General features: G+C 36.3%; 1 protein-coding gene across 1 annotated transcript; it reads right to left on the bottom strand.

The window, feature by feature from the left end:
- Nucleotides 1-4683: 4683 nt before the first annotated feature.
- Nucleotides 4684-20389, bottom strand: Stard4 (StAR related lipid transfer domain containing 4). Its single transcript, XM_020178865.2, has 6 exons — nucleotides 20256-20389; nucleotides 16278-16392; nucleotides 15354-15403; nucleotides 10156-10282; nucleotides 9214-9328; nucleotides 4684-8355 (listed from the first exon to the last, which is right to left on the bottom strand). The coding sequence occupies exons 2-6, from the start codon at nucleotides 16380-16382 to the stop codon at nucleotides 8126-8128; spliced, it is 627 nt and encodes a 208-aa protein (XP_020034454.1). The 5' UTR covers nucleotides 16383-16392; nucleotides 20256-20389; the 3' UTR covers nucleotides 4684-8125.
- Between the last annotated feature and the right edge of the window lie 1970 nt (nucleotides 20390-22359).

Raw genomic sequence — 22359 nt, 5'->3', positions numbered from 1 at the left:
ATTATCTAGGCCTCCTTTTCTAATCTTTCCTAGATGCAAAATTTGTATTTCTGGGTTATTGAAAGCTTTCTGGATTAACGGGACACAATCAGCTCAACATCAGTGTGGAGAATTAGATTAATGGAATACCATCACACACAGGAAACAAGAGCTTGTAAGATTTGGAGGACAAAAACATAAACATCTTGGTTACATAGCTAAGACTATAGATTACCTTCCCAACTTTTAACTAAAAAGTATTGAAAAGGAGCTATGAACATTTCATTTTTAAAACTTGTCAAATGGTGCTATTGATTCCTTATTACAATACATTGTATTACATTACAATATTTTTTAGGTAAATATATTAAGTCTGGCATAGCCATCTATGTAAATAAAGAAAATGTTTATATAGAAGTCATTCAAAATCACACCCATTTGCTTTTGGTTGAGCTACCAGTGTTCTCACTTCCTTGGAGGGAGCACAATTACTGACTCTCTCAGTTGCCCACAGCTTGGGGCAGACAGCATGAGAGCTCACTGTGGCATCGTCTTGGGTTCAGGTTGAACGATCCAGTTCGGTGATTATATATGCTCTTTGAAAGAGGAAGTCTAGGAACTTGAAGAAAGAATATAAGACATGAGCAAAAATGAATGTTGGTAGACTAATTGTAGAAACTGTCCTTAGTGAAGGCAATGTTATTTTGTGTGGGTTCCTCAGACTGTTAGACCATGCCAAAAGAAGCCAATAGCTTGCTACTAGGAAATCTATAAAAAGCAATTTGCATGTACAATATGATAATAAATCATCTTTAGAGCCCATCAAAACTTTGTATTCTGTGATTTGAAATGTTACCACAATTCAAGGGAGACATAATTCACATTTTCCTTATATCTAAACGAGTGTCGGTTCTGGGGTTGAACTCAGGGCCTCATACTTGCTACACAGGTGCTCTACCACTTGAGCTACACTACCAACCCCTTTTTGCATTGGTTACTTTTGAGACAGGGTCTCGCTTTATGCCCAGCCTGGACTGAGATCCTCCTATTTGTGCTTCCTGGCATAGCTGTGGATGACAGAAAGGCAACACCTCACCCAGCCATTGGCTGAGATAGGGTCTTGGAATTTTTTTGCTTGGGTTGGCCACAAACCATGATCCTCTCAATCTGTGCCTCCCAAGTAGCTAGTATTACATGCTTGAGCAACCATGCCCTGCTAAGTTCAATAGTATTTTTAATATTGTGTGCTCAAATACGTTTTCTATAGAGTAAAATTATAAACTCATTGAAGTTGAAATGGGACATTAATAAGTATTTCATTCAACAAGTTCATTTTATTTAAAGAGAGTTATTACACTTAGAATGGTAATGGCTTTCGTAAGTCCATGGTGGCTGAGACAGGAACAGACTAGAGTTGCATATGTCTTAGTCCAATTCTGTCACCACTGGAAAATCAATTAACTGTGCACAATTGCAGCAATTCATATAAAAACCGATTTTTCATTATAAAAATTTGAAAATATTATAACATACCATAACATTTTCCAAAGCCATTGTTGATCTTTCTCTAACATTACTTTCTCTTACAGTTTGCAATCATATTTTAAATAGTTTTGTGTTAATCATTACAGTACACATATTTTTCCATGATTTGCATAAACATATAGGAACATTTATGATAGTTGCATGATAATGCAGTTTCAATTGTTTTCTTTTTCTCAGTAACATTATATTCTGTATGTGGGGAAATCCATCCTAAGGAAACAATGCTAATGTGGAATTGTTGAGCCAAATGCTATTCAGTGGTCACATCAGAATGCTTTCAAACCTCCAGGACCTGAAACTGGGAGAGAAAAAAATTGCATGCTAATTCTCAAGAAGGCAGTCTTTCTCCAGCTTGGCTGCTCACTGAATTAGCAAATATTTTGTGTGAAATATTTGCAGTAAGGGGGATGGTGAGAGCAGGGCTCACCCTCAGAATTTCAGTTTGCTATGTTCACCATTGAAACCAAAATCCTGGCTTTGTTAAGAAGATGCATTTCTAAATAAATACCTTTCAACTGAGGGAAATGCTAGCGAAAAAAAAAAAAACTTATCCCATCAGCAAATCAATTTTCAATGACAAGAAATGTATTTTTATTTCAACCTGATTTTGTTCAATCTCTAGACTACTACTTTTAATAAAGAGGAAGCTGCCCTGTATTTAAAGAAATGTTACCAAAACAAGTAAGTAGGCAGGTAAATGAGAAAAACTACTAATGAGTAAAAGCCTACTTTGGTACATATACCCTTTGCTTCCTCCATATTTTCATTGAGTCTGTACTTTTTAAATCACCTGTGTAGTTGATAACACAAGTAGCACAGATCTACCTTCTCCTGGGATACATTTAGAGTTCACATTTTTCAACAGTTTTCTGTCATCTACTGACTCTCTTCTACTTCAGCTAAACCTCCAGCCCTCTGGGTTTCTTTTAAAAAGCACTAAATGCATTCTGTGGGTGACCTGATCACCTTCCAAAGCTACACCTCCTAAAGCCATCACCTTGGGAGTTAGGATTTCAAATAGTTTTGGGGGTCACAAGCACTCAGACTAACACCAGATTTTTTTATTGTATATATTAATTGTACAAAGGGATTTCATTGTGATATTTCCATATATGCATATAACGTACTTTGATCAAATTCCCCCTCCCTTGCTTTCTTGTCTCCCCTTCCCATTTCAATGGGTTTATTTTATTTTTATAATGTATATAAAGTACTTTGATCATAACCACCTTCTCCATTACCCTCTCCCATTGGTTTTCCTCCCACTGGTTCCCCCAAAACAGTCCTTGTTTCACACTGTCATTTTTTTTTTTTTCTTTTTGGTCTAGATCCCACATTTTGGAACATGAGATATTTGTCTTTCTCAATCTGGTTTATTTCACTTAACATGATAATCTCCAGTTTCATCCATTTTCCTGTGTAGCTAGCTCTGCCACATTTTCTTTATCCACTCATTGGTTGATGGGCACCTAGGCTGATTCCATACAGATTTTTTCTTCAATGAGGAAAATAACTCTTTATTTAAGCACTTCATAGTCTTATTTTCTATTATATACTACCACAGCCTCCCAAAATGCTTTCTTATGACATAGATCATAGGTGTCCTTGTAATTAAGTCCAGCTGTGTTCAATTATAAATGAAACTATCTGCAATTCCTGATCAGCTTAGCACAACTATTTGAACGTGTATACAAAAAACTCTGACCATATGACTGTAGTAAAGGGAGAATAGGTTCATTTGTTCAGGCTACATAATAGCTGCTATGTCCACCAAAGGTACTTGTCTTAAAGGATTGATCCCAGAGGTGGTGCTTAGTCCCAGAGGTGGTCCATAGGTTATTGGAGTTATGGTCTTGAAGGGGATTATGAGATCCTGTCTCTTCTTTCTCTTCATTTCATGACTCATGAAGTAAGTGGTGTTCTCCACCACATACCCCTATCATGATGTGTTGCATTTACCAGAGGCCTAAAGCAAGGGGCCACTTGACCCTAGACTGGAACCCCTAGAACTGTGAGTCAAAATAAGTTAACTGCTTCAAGTATTATCGATGAAAGGCTAATTCAATGGCAAATAGATTCAGCAGTATTGTGACTAGTATTATCTGAGACATTGGTGGGAGATTAATTTCTAAGTTATTAATTTTTCAGGTTTATATTCTTTTGTAACAGGAAGTTAAGTTACATTCTTTAAATTCAAATGTATGAAAATTAGTATTTGGCCAGTACTTAAGGTTAAAGTAACTTACACAGACAAAAATCACTGATCAATTACAAGGGTGTCCAGAGATTTATTCTGATACATTTCATTATAATTTAAAAAATAAAAAATACATATAATTTATACTAATACATGCTCTTATTAGTTTAGTATATATTCCAGTTTTATACAGTTTCATAAAACAATGATAAACTTAAAAATAATATCAACATGTTATATAACTTTTTTTTGACTTATAACATATGAACTTTAATATTTAACTATATATGTAAAATCTCTGGAAGCAACAACAATAATGAAGAAATTATAATTCTAACCTCCTGAGCTCTGGAATTAATCTAATGTTTCTTCTAAGCTCAGTCCTAATATCCCATTATTCTACAAGTTGAACGAGATACCTGGGAGCTAGGAACGTAGCTCAGTGGTAGAGGAGTTCCTACCACACATAAGGCCCTGACTTTAAACAAAAAAGGGGAGGGAAGGGAAGGAAAGAGTAGGAAACAAGGAAAGGGAAGGGGGAAAAGGGAAAGGAAATGAGAGAAGGATAGAGGAGAGAGATGAAAGAAAGGAAAGAAAGAAAAGAAAGAAAGAAGAAAGGGAGGGAGGGAGGGAGAAGGAAAGAAAAGAGATTAGCTTTTCTGGGTTCTATTAATTTATCTATAGGGTTGAGAAAGCTGTAGTGTCCAATTAAAGGAAATTGGGTTTAACACCTGATTCTAACAATGTTAGTATACTCTTGAGTAAACAGGTAAAGCTTTTATTTACCTCAAAGGGAATTACTCAGACCTAAAAGCTCAATAGGCAATTAGGGGCTTAAATTGTGCAATGTTTTTCTGTCTTCTCCGGAGGCAACCTCAGTTACAGTTTTTAGCTTGAGATGTTAATTTGATTCAACTTGAGTGCTGATAAAATGTCCTTCAGTTAGGAAAGAAAGAGAATGGTGAAAAAAATAAAATTTTATTAACTAGGACATAATTTTATATACATCCAACCTCAAGGAACACTACCATTTACAGTCTCTCTAATACTTTAGCAATTTATATTATAGACAAATGCAGACTATTAACTGCTTTTTGCCTACCACTGTTCTAAACTTCAAGAATTAATCAAGTTTGCAACACAAACTAATATTTCATACAGGTGTCACTTTATAACAAATTATTTTTTATTGAATGAAGCGAATCTTTTTTTTTTTTTACAAAAGCCAGTATATTATGTCAACTATTTCCTACATACACAGATTTATAGAACATACTAGCTATAAACTACAGAAAATATTCAACTACATAAAAATAAGGTAGATTTTATTCTTTTACTTTCTCAACTTCTCTATCAAAAGTTATTCACTTTTAAATGAAAATATTTTAGGGCAATAGCTTTTATTTTAACAATTACTAATTTATTTCTAAAGTCCAGATGTTCCATTTAACCAGCACTGAAGACTCTATAGCTATAAAATATTTCTATTTAAGAGAGACACAGTAGTTCAAGTCTGTAATCCCAGTGCTTGGGAGAATGAGGCAGGAAGTTCACATGTTCAAGACTAGCTTGGGCTGCATCCTATCTCAGAGAGAAAAATTTGAAAAAGAGTAATGCTATGAAATTGTCTACATCTTATAGCAAGACAAATTAACATATATATTTTCGAAGTGAGCACTTCATTACAGTAGCCACTGGCCTCATGTGGCTAATGAGCACTTTGAAATATGGCCACATTATCAAAATACATACCAACTTTCAAAGGATCAATATGAAAGGAAAAAAACAGAAGCTAGTGCAATAATTTTTACATTGATTATATGTTGAAATGATGATACTTTGGATATAGTGAGTTAAATATATTACCAAAATTACTTGTAGCGATCTATATTTTTTAATGTGGCTGCTAGGGTATCAAAGTTTCTGAGTTGAAAAATCACACACACACACACACAAAACTACATTTAACAACAATAAAACCAAACAAGACATATTATAATCTTTCTCGCCATCTTCCTTAGCCTGTGATAAACTTTGGTTAGAAAAGAGTCTGCAAACCAACACAAGGGATGTTTTGGAGTGATAGAAATGCCCTAAAGTTGGATTGTGATGATACTTGCACAACTTCAAGTTTTTTTTTTAAATCACTCAGTTATATACTTAATGTGGGTAAACTGTATATTACATAAATTATATTTCAATAAAGATGTTTTTTTATTAAAGTACACAGCTGGAGACCAACAGATATAAGGTGTCATCTATTTAGAAGCTGCATATACATTTCAGGTGATTCAAATATAATTTTTAACTCATCATATGAATCAATTGTGCAATGAAAAATTTTCCACAAGGGTCATTTTATCTGCAGTGAGTTCACATTCAACAAGAAATTATGAGGTCACTTGGAGATGTAAATTGATAAGAACAAAGGAAACACTAGATTAGTGAAATAGGGAAGTTTGCTTGCCTGTAGGGGCACCCAGCCTAGGCAATAATAACCTTACAGTAATGTATTCAGTCTTGTCATAAATCCTTCACCCAAGTTGGACACTGATGGTATTTCATCAATGTAGGCAAAATAATGGAATCTAAGAGACCTCCTACTCTATATTAAGAAAACAAATGAAGGAAAACAGATGAAGTCAAAGCAAACATTTCACAATATTCATTGGCTATCCAAAACTAGTTTCAGTTTTCTTTCCATATTGCAGGAAGAAAAAAAAAAGTAGCAGAGAAACCCAGCAATTCAAAAGTTATAGTCAACTTAGAAAAGGATATTGGTGATTAATAAACTTCAATTAAGAACACACAATTCTTTGTGCACGGTGCTGTCTGATCTCGAAACATTATTTTTCAATCTAAAAGCCATAAAGTTATGCACCATGAACATTGTGATACTGCCACCTTTTGTTTCTTGAACATCATTATCTCTAGTAACAAAACAAATCAACAAAAACAGAAACAATAAACAGCTTCATTTTTTCCACTTTACCAAAATGAGTCTGAAGAACAGACTTACTCTTTCTTTACACTCAGGGAAAAGAATGAAATAAAATCTTCATGCATTGGAACCATTATATATTTTTGTGCTTTTTTTGTGACTTGCCTGCATATAATTATTTCCAGGACTCACTTTACTCTGTGTTAGCCAAAAACAAAACAAAACATAGAAAGAAAGAAAACAAAGACAATCGGTGAACAGTGGAAACAGTCATAGTAACACATAGGGAACCAGCATTGAACACAGATGGATTTCAAGATGACTGTGTGAACACAAGTATATACGTACATACAAAGACTTCCATGGACACACTGAGTTGCCTCAAGCTCTCATTTCAGAAGAAAAAAACCTCAAAAGCCAAAGAATGATTCAGAATGTCAAAGTCATTAAAGAATGTTCAGCCACAGAATCAAGGGACCAATTATAGTTCATGCTATACAAGTAGGCATTGGGATAAATCCAAGGATGCATTTGTTATAGTTCCAGACTGAAGTAACATCATAACTGGGAATGTTTAGGATGCAATTTGTGATGTTTTGTGAGTTTAGTGATCGATCCTCAAAACTAAAACACATACAGTACATTCATCGAACTTACTCTCTAGAACTGACTATTGGTAATAACTCAAACTGGTGCTCGTGTGGCATCACCAGTATATATTTGGCAAGTTTCTGTGCCATCATGTTCATGCTTAAATGTTTTTAAGACTGCAAATATAAATGCACATAAAGACACAGTGTGTTTTCAAAGATACTACAAAAGACTGCTATCTAGATATTAAAATTAAATTGTATTTGAATTGTGCACATGGTTACTATGATATCTATTCTTTTCTCTGTTTTGGTCCTTTTTAACACTTAAAGTAGTGTAAGCCAATTGACAATGAAGTTCATCGGTATAAATACGTAAGAGGGCTTTTATCATTTGTCCAAAATATTGGCAAACTTACAGAACATGCCAAAAGTAAAGCACTAACATTCACCTTCGAAACATTAAAATCTTACATGATGTTCATCAAGCTCTAAAATAGCATGAACACCATAAAGCTTGTGCTTTTTCAAATTTCTTAGCAGCCAACATATTCATACTGAGTAAGGCACTACTCCATTTCTGTGAAGAGTCTGGCTCAAAAAACTGTACCTAATTCTCAATGAATCTGTCATACTCCCCATTCCTACACGCTGCCATACCAAACAATATGTAAATAAAGGTGAAGAAACTGAAATGCTCTCTTAGATAGCTACTTACATTAGGAGAGAAATAAGACACTGTACTACTAAACCAAAAACGTCTCAAGTGTTTCTTCAGGCTATATTGAGGAGAGGAGTCAATGACTTTTACAGGCCATGCAGCTGAGGGAAAGCGCTGATTCAGCAGATCACAGTTTTACAAGTTTGAGCGTATTATGCCTTTTGTAAGGCTTTCCGTAAATCGACATAGAAGTTGGTCAGAGTGCTTGCCATGGCTGTGTCAACTGCAGACTGAGGAATCATTCCACGGAGATCTGTCTGGATATAACCCGTCAACAGACTCTGCTTTGGATTGTCTTTAAGTGGAACACAAAACCAACCACAGGGATGGTTATATCCTCGAACAAATTCTGGTCTCTTTTCACTCCAGTCAAGACTTATTCCTACAAGACAATTTTAAAATAACACTATTAATAGAATAACTGATATTTTTCTAAAACTCTTAAAAAATATTACCAGATTTCTTGCTTAAATATTGTGCTCCTTATCTGCACAGATGAAAATTAAGCCTCAAGAGTGACCATGGCAGTCTGAAAAAGATAATTACCAAGGAAAATTGGTAGATAAGTAATGGGGAAAGTTCTAATCCCTTCAGAATAGATGACATCATGTCATCTTTGTAACTCCTTGGAAAATATAAATCTTGGTTGTGGTAGCCAGGCCTCAAGGTACTGATAATCAATTCTGTGCTACCGTGACTATTCCCCAAGCGCCATCATATCCGACTTTGGTACTAGCTAGTTAAAAGTAAACGAGTAGATGTTTATCTACAACTATAAACCCAAGTGTATACTATATATAACAAAGTAAATAATTTACCTATATATCTTAGAAAACAGGAGTTTTCCAATGGTAGCATTTTTAACTTTGAAAAGTAAATGCAGCTTGAGGAAGGAAAAAATTTCTAACATAGATCAACTCTAACAACACAAACACACACACACATACAAACACATGAAGAAGCCATTTCCTGAGTGCAGCTTAGAAGGAAATCAGTTTACTGGATTCCTTTCTCAGTTAGGCATGTGTTCCATTTCTGCTATTTATGACCTATAGGATATCATGTAAATGGAAACAAAGCTCCTCCTATATTATTATTCTACTTCCAAGGGTTTAGCATTTGTACAAAAAAAACTTAGTAATAACTATGAGGGTAGAAACTATATCTCCCACAGAAAGAAATATCTTCCCTAGAAAACGCAAATGGACTGAAAGAAAGTACAAGGTCTTAAGATTATTACCACAGGATAAAAGTCCTTCTTCATAGGCCACAGTGTAGGAGAAATCAACAAACTCTCTTGGAGAAATTATATTCCAAAGCTGACCAGCAGTAGTGTAACGCATCACACAGCAATTCTGAAAAAGAGTAAAGGTAAGACAGGTGTATTACTGTAGGAGGTATACACATGGACTCACAGATCATAAAAAATCTCTAGTGAAAAACTAATATTAAAATATTTTATTAATTATTGTAACAATTATTGCAGTGGTTCTGACAGGTGTAGAACTCTTTTCTAATTGTTACTACTATTGTATGGACATGAAGAAGGTATACAATCAAAACATAAAGTGGCAAAGTTTTTCAGAATCTAAATCTATTTAACTAGAGATTAATAATTCTTTTATACAGATAATATTCACATGGCTTTAGAATGTTGAAGATAAAAATCTACAAATACTTTGACTAGGATATTACAGTTTTAATAAAAAATTCAATCATGATAAAAAGTCAATTAATAAAAATAGAGAGCAAGCCATTTTGGGTACATAGTTTTCTAATGCTTAAGGTAGCATTTTTATCTTTGGTATTTGATTTTGACTTAGTATTAATGGAAAATCTATACACATTTACCTGGAAACCTAAATATGAAGATGGTGTTTTCACAATTTTAGATTTCAGAACCTCAACTAAAGTTTTACACTTAATGATGCCAAAGGAGCAGCAAGGGTAGAGCTATTGTGGAAAACAAACTCAATCCTACAACTCATTAATTAAGATGAGCTTTTAAAGAAGCAACACAGGCTCCCCTCATGATATCTTGTTATGACTACTATTATCAAAGCAATGAATACAACAAATACATGTATACAAATGTTCATGCTGCACACACATGTGCATCTCTCTCTCTCTCTCTCTCTCTTTCTCACACACACAGTCAGAAGTAATGTTTCTAAACAGACACCTCTTCAAAGTGCTCCACAATATCCAATGAAGTCATTAAGCGGTCCCAATCCAAGCGCCAGGGCCCTGGGCGTATGTGGTCTATTACACTATTGACCGTGTCATCTACAACACCTTGGGCTTTGTAGCTGGAAAGAAAAAGAAGTTAAATGCTATTAGAAAAAAAAATTTCAGTTTGTCCTGATAGTTCAGAGCTAACATTGATAGTAATTTTTCTGATAAGTTCTACCAATTATTTTATCAAAGTCCTCATGTTAAGTGACAAAAACCAGACTCAGACAGACAAATACCACACTTTTCCTTCTAATCTAAACTTTTTTTAAAAGATGATACAAAAGTAGAAGAGGGATTATTTGAGAAGAAATGGATCAGTGAGCAGGGTAAGAGGGACAAAAGAGAGTGATGGGTGAATATGATCAAAGTACATGATACACATGTATGAAAATGTCATAATGAAATCCATTATTTTGTATGATAAAAAAGAAAACAAAAAGTGAGCTACAAAAAGAAAATAAAAGCATTTGTCAAAACAGAAAATAAAAGCATTTGTCAAAACATGTATTTTTCTTCTCAAATCTAAGTAAAGAACTGAAGGTGATACTATGTGTCACCATGAACACAGTAAAATTACTGCATATTAAAATATAGCCACAGCCAGTCTATGGAACCCTCTAATACTTCCATTTATTTTACATAATCTTTTCTCAGCTATCCTCAAACATATTAGCATATGCATGTTTTTAACCTAACTTTTAAAATCTCTTTATTAGGTCCAGAAAAATAAGTCAATGATACAGAACACTGAGGAAATTGGTGGCATTACGTATCAGTGGGGAAAAACGTACTGTTCCATAAATGGTACTCAGATTCAAGAGTTATCTTATGGGGAAAATAAAATGTGGATCTCTACTTCCCATTCCTCAAAAACAATTCCAGATAGATTAAATGTCCTGTGTATAAAATGTGAAACTTTAAAACTTTGGGAAAAATACACGTAACTATCTTTGTGGCTTCAGAAAACAGGGGGAATTCTTAAATACACATGACACACAAAAAACACAAATATAAAAGATCATTTAAAACATGTATACCACACATGAAAAAATAAGCTTTTAAAAACTAGTTACAATCTTGGAGAAGATATGTATAAAACATATGAACCAAGATACAATTATTACAGAGGACATAAACCAGTGAAAACAATTCAAAGGAAAGATAGACAAAAGACATTAAGATTGACCTGAAGTATCAATAAATATACTCAATTTAACCAGTAATCAAAATACTATCTAATACATGCAAATCAAGATACATATGAGATGCTATCTCATTCATATCTCTCAGATTGGCAGAGATTAAAACTTAATAACAAGTTTTGAATGGAGGAGAATGAGAATTCTTCAGTACTATTTTGGTAATGTGTAGCAAGGATGATATTTATCCCTAAATCACAAAGAAAATCATGCATGTGTGCATAGGAACAGGGTCCCAGAAGTTTACTGTAGCATTGTACTATGTAAATAATTGACGAGCTAAAAAAAAAAAAAATCTATCACTAGGCAAGCCTGCAAACATAGATAAACATATTGTGGTATATTCAAATAGAAGTAAAAGAATAGACCTATACGGAATAATATGGCTAAATCTTGAGAATATTAAATGGAAAATATTAAAGGGAAATTCCTAAATTAAACACAGACACAAATATAAAAACATACTAGATGCTTTTTCTTATTTATTGACATATAATTGTGTGTTGAAAGTATTAAACAAGTATGAAAGTATGAAACAGAATAGTAAGTTACCTATGAGGAAGAAGGAAGGGAAATGAAATAAAAGAGTTTGGCTTCAACCCTATCAGTAACTTTTTTTTTAAGTATCGGAAGCTGTTTAATCATTTCATAAATAAGCCAAACTTATCTCCCATATTGTAAACCTGTTCTTTCCCCCTGTGTTCTTTAACTTGGGGTAGGGGGTATGAGGGATAACACAAATCAATCACTAATTAGAAATCTGGGATTCAACTTTGACTCTCTTTTTTTTCTCTTAAACCCAGACCCATACTCAAAACTAATCAACCAGCCTGTTTGTATCAGCTGATTTCCTAAATGTAAAGTACTTAGAACATGATCTGGCTTCAAAACATGTTGGTTATCATCGTCATCACCACAGGAACCACAACTGCCACCATTAAGTATCCCTTTTCAACTCCCACACTACTGCCTTAGCTTGGGTTCTCTATGTCCAGCTCAACATTTCATCTGTTTCTACCTCTTCTAATCACATATCTTTTTAATAATATGAAAAGAAAAGTCACAGATCTCTCCCTGGGAAACTATATATTGTCATCAATTTTGCATACGATCTTAGAGAAAATACAAAAAGCTAGTCATAGACCTCTAGGTAAAAAGTTTCTTCTGCTCTCCATGCTCATTTCCATCTTTCACAATATAATCGAAACAAACTCAAAACTCCTTGAGGACCTAGAAAGTTAGATACAGGGCAAGCAATTCCAAAGTCCTTAGTTTCAGAATTCAAAAATCCTTCAGAGTCATGCTCACCCCACCCCCATGCTTTATGCTCTAGCCATAAACATAACTTCTACTTCCCTAAATAACATTCTTAAAGTGTTTCTCATCTAGATTTCAGTAGTAGATACAATTCCTTCTGCCTGGAGTATGAATCAGCCGTTCATTCCTTAAGAAATATCTATTCTTCCTTTAAGTCTCAACTTAAAATAAATGACATCTTTTCAAATTCTCAAGCCCAGTGTTCCCTTGGTACTTTTTACACTTTACAATCCTCACTGGGAATTATGGATTTAAAGGATTAATTTCTAGACTTGCTTACAACATTTAATCCAACTCCAATTTCTCTGCCCTTGTCATAAATATTTTACAACTCATCTTTTTAGAAATGTTATCTTTGGTCTAACACTTTAGAACATTCTGTATATACAAAGTTAGGCCAGCAATTTCATCTTTTAAAAGGGCTGAGTCCTAAGAATCTGAACATTCTACTCTGATTACACAAGGCAATGGTTTCCACTGGCTTTGAAAAACTGGGGTGAGGTGAAATCTCAATGTAGTTTTGCATTTCCCTGATGGCTGAGATGCTGAACATGTCTTCATGTATTTATTGGCCATCTGTACTTCTTCCTTTGAGAAGTGTTGGTTCAGTTCCATTGTCCACTTATTGACTAGATAATTTGATTTTCTGTTTTGTTTTGTTTTTTTTTAATTCCTTACATATTCTAGACACTAATCCCTTGTCAGATGACTACCTGGCAAAGATTTTTCACTCATGCGTTAACTGTCTCTCACTCTGTGGAGTGGAAGTGATGGACAAAGGAACTTTTATACACTGTTGGTGGGAATGTAAACCAGTACAGCCACTATGGAAACCAGTATGGAGGTTCCTTATAAAATTAAAAATAGAACTTCCATATGATACAGTCCTATAAGGATATGATATGGTATCTCAGTAGATACCCAAAGGAATCAAAGTCAGCTTACCATAGAGATAAACTATATACACATCCATTGTGGCACTATTCACAAGAGTCAAACTATGGAACCAGCCTAGGTGCCCATCAACAGATAAATGGATAAAGAAGATGTGTTATATATACACAAGGAGTTTTACTTAGCTACAAAGAAGAATGAAAATAAATGGAACTGGACATTATCATGTTAGTGAAATAAGCTAGCAAATTAACTTCATCTATAATCATAATATTTATTACCCTTATATTTCCCATCCTAATATCCTTGACAGATTTATATAAAAACAAAAACTACCCTGAATACGCAAAAACCTCAGTTAAACTAGCATTCACCATCAGCATAATTCCTATGAGTCCCACAAAAACAAATAGCACATGTTTTCCCTCATTTGCTAAAGCTAGGGGAAAAACTAAAAACAAGGTCATGAAAGTAAAAGGGGGACTTCTAGGGAGGTAGAAAGGGAGGAAAACAGGGAAAAGACAAGGTTGGGAAAAGAAAAGCTGGACATTGGTGGCTCATGCCCATATCCTAGATACTTGGGAGGCTGAGATTTGGAACATCATGGTTCAAGGACAGCCCAGGAAAAAGCACACCAGACACCATCACACACAAAAGAAAGAAAGCCAGGCATGGTGGTACACTCCTGTCATCCCAGCTATAGCAGGAAGCCTAAAACAGGAGGATCAGGGTCCTGGCCAGCTTGGGCAGAAAGCCAGACCCTGCGGTAGAATGCCTGCTTCACAAGTGTAAAGCCCTGAGTTCAAACCCCAAAACAAAAAAGCACGAAACCAAAAACAAAAAGCACGAAAGACCCTATCTCCAAAATAAGCACAGCCAAAAGGGCTGAAGGGCTGGAGGCCTTGTATAGCACCTGCCTAGCAAGCATGAAACCCTGAGTTCAAAAAAAAAAAAAAAAATAGCAAGGGTAAACATGATCAAAGTATATTATACGCTTGTATGGAAATATCACAACGAAACCTCTTATTTTGTACAGTAAATTAATGTATGTTAAAAACCCAATATATTTTTCTTGGCTATAAGCACAATTCATGTTTAACCAAAAAAGAGGAACAGAAGCTATCCAGAATACTACTATCTAGACATGAATATTTGGTCATAAGTAAAAACAATTTAATAATAAAAATACATATTTAAACTAAGCCTTTAATTGAGCACTTTGTTCACTTTATATTATATTACTAAATAATCTCTGAAAATAGTTTTTAAAGGTTATATAATATTCTACCACAGAAGTTTCATAATTTAATCATTCTCCTACTACTGATTATTCAGGTTGTTTCATTTTTAATATTCTAAATGATGGTGTGATGAAATACTGAATATTTAAACCCCTATTATCTTTCTGATGATTTCCTCGAGATAAATTCTGAAAATACAGAGTGCTATGGCCCTAAGTAATGTAGAATCTTAGAAAGGTCATATCTACCATGCCAACAAATTCAGATTTTTATTAGCCTTTTGATATTATTTATGATCTTTTCACCACCAATTCAATCCTCAAAGGGTATAGCCATTTTAAGGCTCTGAATTCATAAGACTAATTTTCTTTTCAGAACATTTAAAATCCTAAAAGCAAAAGTTAAATTTTACTAACAATGATCATTTAGAACATGTGCATAAATGAAGTTTAGCAGTATCTTAAAAGCTACACAAACTGTGGGAATTTACTTACAGATATCCATTAAATTCTTCCGAAGGTTTTCTCCAAACTGTTACATCTTTCTAGAAAAATTAAAACATTATATGGTGATAATTACATAGGTAGAACTCTGAAAACAAAACTAACGATTTTATAAAGTCTAGAGTCCTTATCTTTGCATTAAAATAAAACTTTAGTAAATTTTCAGATACATAAAAGTTATCTATGCTACAAAATGACCCGTATTTTAATTTCTTTTGTATCACATTGTACCTAAATTACAGATCTTCAGATAAGATTTTTAGCAGCTTAATAAGACTCAAACACTGTTAGACTCAGTAGCCATTATTGTTTGCTTCATTCCAATCTTATCTGTTTACTAGTGCTGATACATTCAGACTTTGACATTAAGAATTTCATCCTGAAATTGCTCACATCTTTAAAAAATAATTCATATTTATTATGACTGTGTTATCTTTAATTACTCCAATTATTTCCCAAGTAATTTTGAATATCAGAATAACTATAGCATAGAGCACAGGAGAGTTCTGGCCACTGGACTTGCCTCTAACACACAGCCTTGTGAGAGCGTGGGCACGTCATATGGTAACTGGCCACACTCACAGGCTTGTTGATGCACCTGAAACTACTCCAAACTATCAATTTCTATACTTCCTTGAATTGATAATGACATGCTTGTTTACTCAGAAGATTATGTTCTTTAGGCTCTAGTTGCCATGACCCTATTCTCCAGTCTAATATGGAAAGAGCTAATAAAAGCAGTGCAGGGTTGCTGCTAGTGTTGTCCTTCCTTTGTGAGGTGACCCACCAGCCTTGTCTGCACAATTATCTACTTTGCACATCCATTCTAAGCATGGTCTCTTGCTTTCATATCATTTTAAAAGTTATTAATCAATCAATTCATTGGCTATACCCCAAATATTTGAACTAATTTACCATTTTCTTTGTGACTCGCCACTTATCATCTTCAATGCTATGGTACTGGAGGAGAGTGTTTTTAAGTTTAGTTGAAAAAGAAGCAACATCAGGCAGGCCTTCCATTTTTTTCTTTCTGTTATAGAAACCAAGATTAGCACCAGTAAATATTGCAGTAGGTCAAAATCTGGCTTCTCATTAAAATCTCCTGGAACACATCCCACGTGAAATAATCAGAATATCCGAGAGCAGGAACAGGGCATACACTTTTTCTGCAAGCTCCCAAAGCAAATAACCCATATCCAGGGAAGATAATCTCCCTTTTTGACAATTATTAAAATCACTCATATAAATTAATAAAAAGAAAGATGGCAGGATGGGGTAAGGGATTATCTGATGTATCTTTCTAATCTGTATGTTACAAACACTCAAATATTTACCTCTAATCCTCACCTCTACAATTTCAAAGTTCCAGATCCAGAAGCCCACTTAGAGCTTCAATCTTGAGAGGCATCCTTAACAATTTATTATTAAAACAACAACTGAGCCTAGGTTCTCAAGTCAAAAGGTTTAGAATCACCTTAAAGAGATTCCTATCCACACTACCATACCCCATTGGCCAGTGTTCTATTAGTGTTAGTATTTCCTTTCTGTCCCTCAAAGAAGCCAAGCTTGCCACTGACTTTGGGTCTTTCTATTTGTGATTTCTCTACCGACTACTATATATTCCAAATCTTAACATGACGAATAATAACTTATAATGTGAACTTTAGTTTAAAACTCCTGTTCTTAGCTAGGTTTAGGAACTACTCATCTATAAAAGTGACAAATAAATCAAGACCGTAACCAATATTTAAATAGCACAAAATACAGCATGCAAGCCATTAAACTGATAAATACTAAAATTATATAGAAACATGAGAAAGTATACATAGAAAATTCAATGACATAGGCGTAGGATCCATGTAAGCAATGCAAGACATAAAAGAGATGGAAAGTTTATGAGCTCATTCAAAATCCTACAAGTCAGGAAAATATCCCCTTTCCACTAGAAAGCCTGCCGACTTGACAGTCAGTGCACGGACCTTTTTCGAGGGTTTGTCATAAACAAGCACAAGTTCTTAGAGAGAGCTTATAAAACAAATGTATGTATTGCTGTGATCATTATGATTAAACAACATTCCTTAAACCCAAAGGTCTCCTGCCAGCTTCCTGTGGTTGGTAGAAAGGAACATTTTTTTTTGATAACTTTTTGATAAAAATCAAAGATGAATGGAAAGCTACTATCATAAGCAAACATGTGCATTCTATGTGCAAATCTAGCACACAGAATAAAAGTTACCAAGAAAGGATCTGAAGCTTTCCAGTGTTTGTCTTATTAATCATTCACATCTATTGATCAACAGAAAACTCAAGCTCTTTAATATGGCTTATGGCCCTTATATCTGGCTGAGTTTCACTGCCTAATTTCTACTCTTTCTTCCTGGATTCTCCTAAAGAGTCAGCAAACTTCCCATCCAATGGGAGTTCTCACAGCTCCATGTTGTAATTATTTACTGCTTCTATTCTGCCATTTAACTGTAAATTGGGGGAGGCAAGTAGTGCAGGTGTTCATACTCCTTTTGTCCAGCATATAGTAGGAACCCAGTGAAAAAAGAGAAAAATGTGTGGACAGTGTGCTACAATTTCACCTAGGAAGACCTCAAAGTATCTAAAGTATGGTAATTTACAGAAATTATCCTCATCCTGGAGTTTCTGAATAACTACAAGTCCATACACAATAAGGCACAATTTCTACGGGGATCTACTCTTAAGTGTTTATCAAGTGTCTAGTATTTGAAAAGTCCTAAAATTACAGAAATGGATAGAATCTGGTTTTTGATCTAAAAGTTGACTTATTCTGTTCTTTAAACTTCAACAGCAATGACAGCAAAAAACTAAAACATTAAAACCTTTCGGCAATAGCCTCTTTAAGGATGATGAAGTAAGATGTAGGAAGAGAATGAAGTATGAAACTGGAAAGCTCTCTTCGAATCCAACAAGTATTTCACCAGGCAGTTAATTCTGGCATTGATTTTTCATGGAGACTTAAGCCCCAAATGGAATAATGGTTACTGACTGGACTGCTATTTGTGACAGGCATCTCTCAAAATATATTCTAGAACCAAAGAGTGAGGGCATGTTATTGGAGTTACCAAGGTTTTAGCTCTTTCCTGATGTAACAGAGCACTGCATTAGTTGAAAAGGAAAACACAGTTTTCCCTCCTGCAATCTCCAACTGTAGAAAATGTTTGGAAATGTTTTTAAATACCATTCTGAGTTGCCTCTTACTAATTCAACCTATTATTGCCTTTGTTACTTTATATCAGCAAATTCTCAAACTACGACACATATCAAGAAGAATAGGGCTGGCAGAGTGGCTCAAGTGGTAGAGTGCCTGCCTAGCAAGTGTGAGTCCCTGAGTTCAAATCCCAGTGCCACCAAAAAAAAAAAAAACAATAGGCACCACTTAACCTTATCAGAATCCAACAACTCCAAATACAGTATTACATAAACTTGTCAATATTATGGCCAAATGGCAAGGACTGTAAAGGCTGGGGTGGGACTCAAGTGGTAGAGTGCCTGTGTGAGGCCCTGAGTTCAAGCCCCAGTGCTGTCAAAAAAAAAAAAAAAAGGGGGAAAGCCCCCCACAATCTGCACTTATGTGGTATAAGAATGTAAGAATATACTTGTAAAGCAGCTCAGGAATCAGAACTTTTAAACTTCCATTGCTCAATAAATCCAGTTTACACATAATAGACTTTCCTCAACATGATGGGCAAACCAACTTCTAAATTGTATTTTATAACATAAACAATTTTGGCATATGCTTGATTTCCAGTCACTCTAAGAGCCAGAAATCTAGTTTTTCCAACTCAGTCAAGTACAGCAGTTTCTCATGTTTGAAACTGGCCCTTTCCCATGCTCTCTATTTAAAGGGATGTCACATGGAAACAGCTCTGCCGCGTGTGTGTGTGTGTGTGTGTGTGTGTGTGTGTGTGGAACCATCCCGATTCAAATGCTCGCCTTGACTTGTCAGCTATACGACGTTGAGGGTTTTTACAGCGTTTGTATTCGAATGATATCACAACTTTAATTTTGAGTCCAAATGAGTGTTCAAGTTCCTAATGCTGCTGACGGAGTGGCTCAAGCTGTAGAGCGCCTGCCTAGCAAGCGTGAGGTCCTGCGTTCAAACCCAAGGACCGCCAAAAACAAAAAGTTCCTTATGCGCTAATCCTTTATTAAAAATAGTAATCGATGACATTTATTGATCATCTAATTATGTGGCCGGTCTTCCTGGTCACTTTACATGGTGTTATTTCACTTCATTCTAAACAACCTTAAGAGTTCTCCCTTCATTAGCAGAGAGGTTAAGTCAGTTGTCCTCGATCACACAGCTAAATAAGCGAGGGAGCCGGAACTGCCCTGGGGCGGCTGACTTCAGAGTCTAAAGGTCTGTCGTGAAAAAAATGCTGGAAGCTGACCACAGTCTGGAAGGGATTTTACACACCACACACAAACTTGACCCCACAACAAATTTGCTACAATTTCTCCTGAACCCAGATAATCTCGGTGCATTCGGGAAAGCAGCAACAGTGGTTTATTCAGGAGTTACATGAGTTAATCCATGTAGCCCTGGACTTGGAAGACAGACGCCGTCGCGCGTCATCAGCGTCCGCTCCATCCAAGCCTGGTGACCGGGACGGCGGGACAGGGGGCGCGGCGCCCTGCAGGAGCGCGACCTCAACACGTGTTTGCCGCCCGCCCCATCTAAACGCAGGCCTAACGGGAGACAGCCAAGGAGCCGGGGAGCGGTGGAGAGCTGTCGCCCGCGTAGGTCTGCACCTGCCGGATACGCGTACGCCATCCCCGACCTCACCCCACCGCCAGAACCAGCTCCCGGGCGTCCCGTCGCCCTCTCCTCCCCGGGGCTGCCCCACTCCCGCCGTCGTTCTGTACCTCTCTCGACAGATCCTCAAGTTCGGGACAGTTCGGCTGCTCCCGGCAAACGCCACCACGTAGTTACAGTCGGCTCAGTTTCCGAGGCACGGCCGGCCACAGCCAATGGGCGTAAAGTCGCTGAAGGTCTCAGCCAATTGGAAGACAGCAAGCTCTTCCGGTCAAGGCGGGCCTCACCCCCTAGCCACGCCCCCCGCTCCGCTGCCCGGGCCGTGCTGGGCTATAAGGAAATGTTAGCCCGAAAAACGTGTGTTGGCGAGGATTGGCTGGCGCTGCAGAGTGTGGAGAGCTGATTGGTCGCCGGCACATGGAACGATTCGGCGTGGGCGTGGGCTGTGGTGCTTGGGCGTGTGGTGTTGAGAACTCCCTGGGTGAGTGGTGTCGCCTGTGCTCTTGGATCTGTCACAACTGACTGTAGAAAGAATTTTGCAAGGCATATAGCCTGCAGGGAGACACTCTCCTCCATTGTGAAGATCTGAGTGTCAGGCATCCGCACTGCACCGGGACTCAAGGTCTTGTGAAAGTCGCCCGAGCGGAGGAGCCCTTCTGCCTCCTGCCTGGGTGTAAAATGCAAAGGGACAGTCAGCCGCCGAGAGAACCCACCTTTACCCGAGCCTTTTTCTTGTCTTCTGATGAGAAACGAGAGCACAACTTCGAAAGTGGAGGAGGAAGACTGGCAGGTGGTCAGAGTCACCGATCTGATGAAATTCTTGGCGAATCTGAATGCAAAGTATCAGGTTGTTTGCAAGCTGTATTTATTAAGGTATCTAGCGTGAGAACCAAGAACGGGAAAAGACTGCAATGCTGCAACCATTAATCATTTGTATAGACTTGCAGAGAGAATAAATAATACTCCATAAAATTTTAAGTTAGCCTCACTAAAAGAATGACCAATACCACTTGTTAGTTATTATTAGCTAGTAACTGTACTCTTTGGTTGAATGGATAGGTGGATGACTGAGATGGTTGAAGAAAAGTGCTTTGTATTAAATTTTACATACTGTATATCTCATTAAATCCACAGAAGTAGCCTCCTAAGGTTTTACAGATGAAAAGCCCCAGGCATAGATCTTAAAGCAGATTATTTAATTATTTACTGACTGAAGTGGAATTTGGCCATGTCTGCTGGACTCCAAACTTGGGACTCTTAATCTCCAAAATAATACTAATAGTAATAATAATAATATTGTGCTTCATCGTTCTCTGTCAAACCCCTGGGCACAGCAGTGAGGACCAGAAATGAAAGAATGAAAGACCTAACCCCACCGTGAAGATCTACAAGTCCTCATAAACATTTCAGAAAAAGTAGAAAATTAGCATCTCAGAGAATTTATAAAACATGTTTAAAACAAAGTTAAGATTTTTTTTTTCTTTGAAGGAGATGCAGTCTAAGGTCATTATATCACAGTGCTCCCGTGTGATTTCTTGGGATTTTTTTCCTCTGGTTTCTGGGAAGCTTTTGTTTCTTTTCTTTTTGTTCCTCATCTCTTGCCCTGTTTTTCTTGGTTAAAAGGGACTGAGGTTGAAAAACCATTTTATTTCTCTTTTAATGCTACTAAAGCAAAACCTCCGGTTCAGAAGAAAGAAATGATACTATCTGGCACTGTTGTTTAGGGTTTACTGTGGTCTGAGCATAGTGCTAAGCATGTCACATGTTACTAACTCATTTAATTCTAATGAAATTTAATTAGTGTCTGCTAATAGACTATTACTATTTTCATTGTACATAGGAACAAGCTGTGTAGTATGTGTTGTGGACTCCAAGCTGTGAGTTGGTAAAAGAATTGACTGAGCTGGGAGAGTAAGAGAAAGCAGAGGTTGATTAGGATGCCATTTAGAAGGAAAAAAAATGGCAGGCAGCTAGGCAAAGAACATAGCACTGTTGGAGCACTGATATGGGGTGGTGAACAAGCTCTTATAGATTTATATGGTTGTGTTTTCCTTGTGGGCCTGTTGATTGGTTGTCTCTTCCTCTATCATGGTTTAAATTCTGTGCACAGGAACACCTCCCAAGTTTGGCCCCTCCTTCCTCATTTCGCCTGACTCTTGGTGTTTTATACCTGTAATGTGTCCATAAATGGGGGGCAGGGGGTTGCTTTCCTTC

This window comes from Castor canadensis, chromosome 6 (assembly GCF_047511655.1).
Source record: "Castor canadensis chromosome 6, mCasCan1.hap1v2, whole genome shotgun sequence".
NCBI classification, from domain to species: Eukaryota; Metazoa; Chordata; class Mammalia; order Rodentia; family Castoridae; genus Castor; species Castor canadensis.
The sequence above is the reverse complement of the archived record's forward strand: the minus strand, read 5'-3'. Positions and strand labels throughout refer to the sequence as shown.

Bases quoted from the DNA above. Each gene is read 5' to 3' on its own strand.
- Stard4 (XM_020178865.2), bottom strand. From the start codon at position 16,382: ATGGAAGGCCTGCCTGATGTTGCTTCTTTTTCAACTAAACTTAAAAAC. The intron at 15,404-16,277 runs GTAAATTAGTTC...TAATTTTTCTAG, and splicing joins GGCGAGTCACAAAGAAAATG to AAAGATGTAACAGTTTGGAG. The intron at 8,356-9,213 runs GTAATAATCTTA...ATTGTCTTGTAG, and splicing joins AGAAGGACTTTTATCCTGTG to GAATAAGTCTTGACTGGAGT.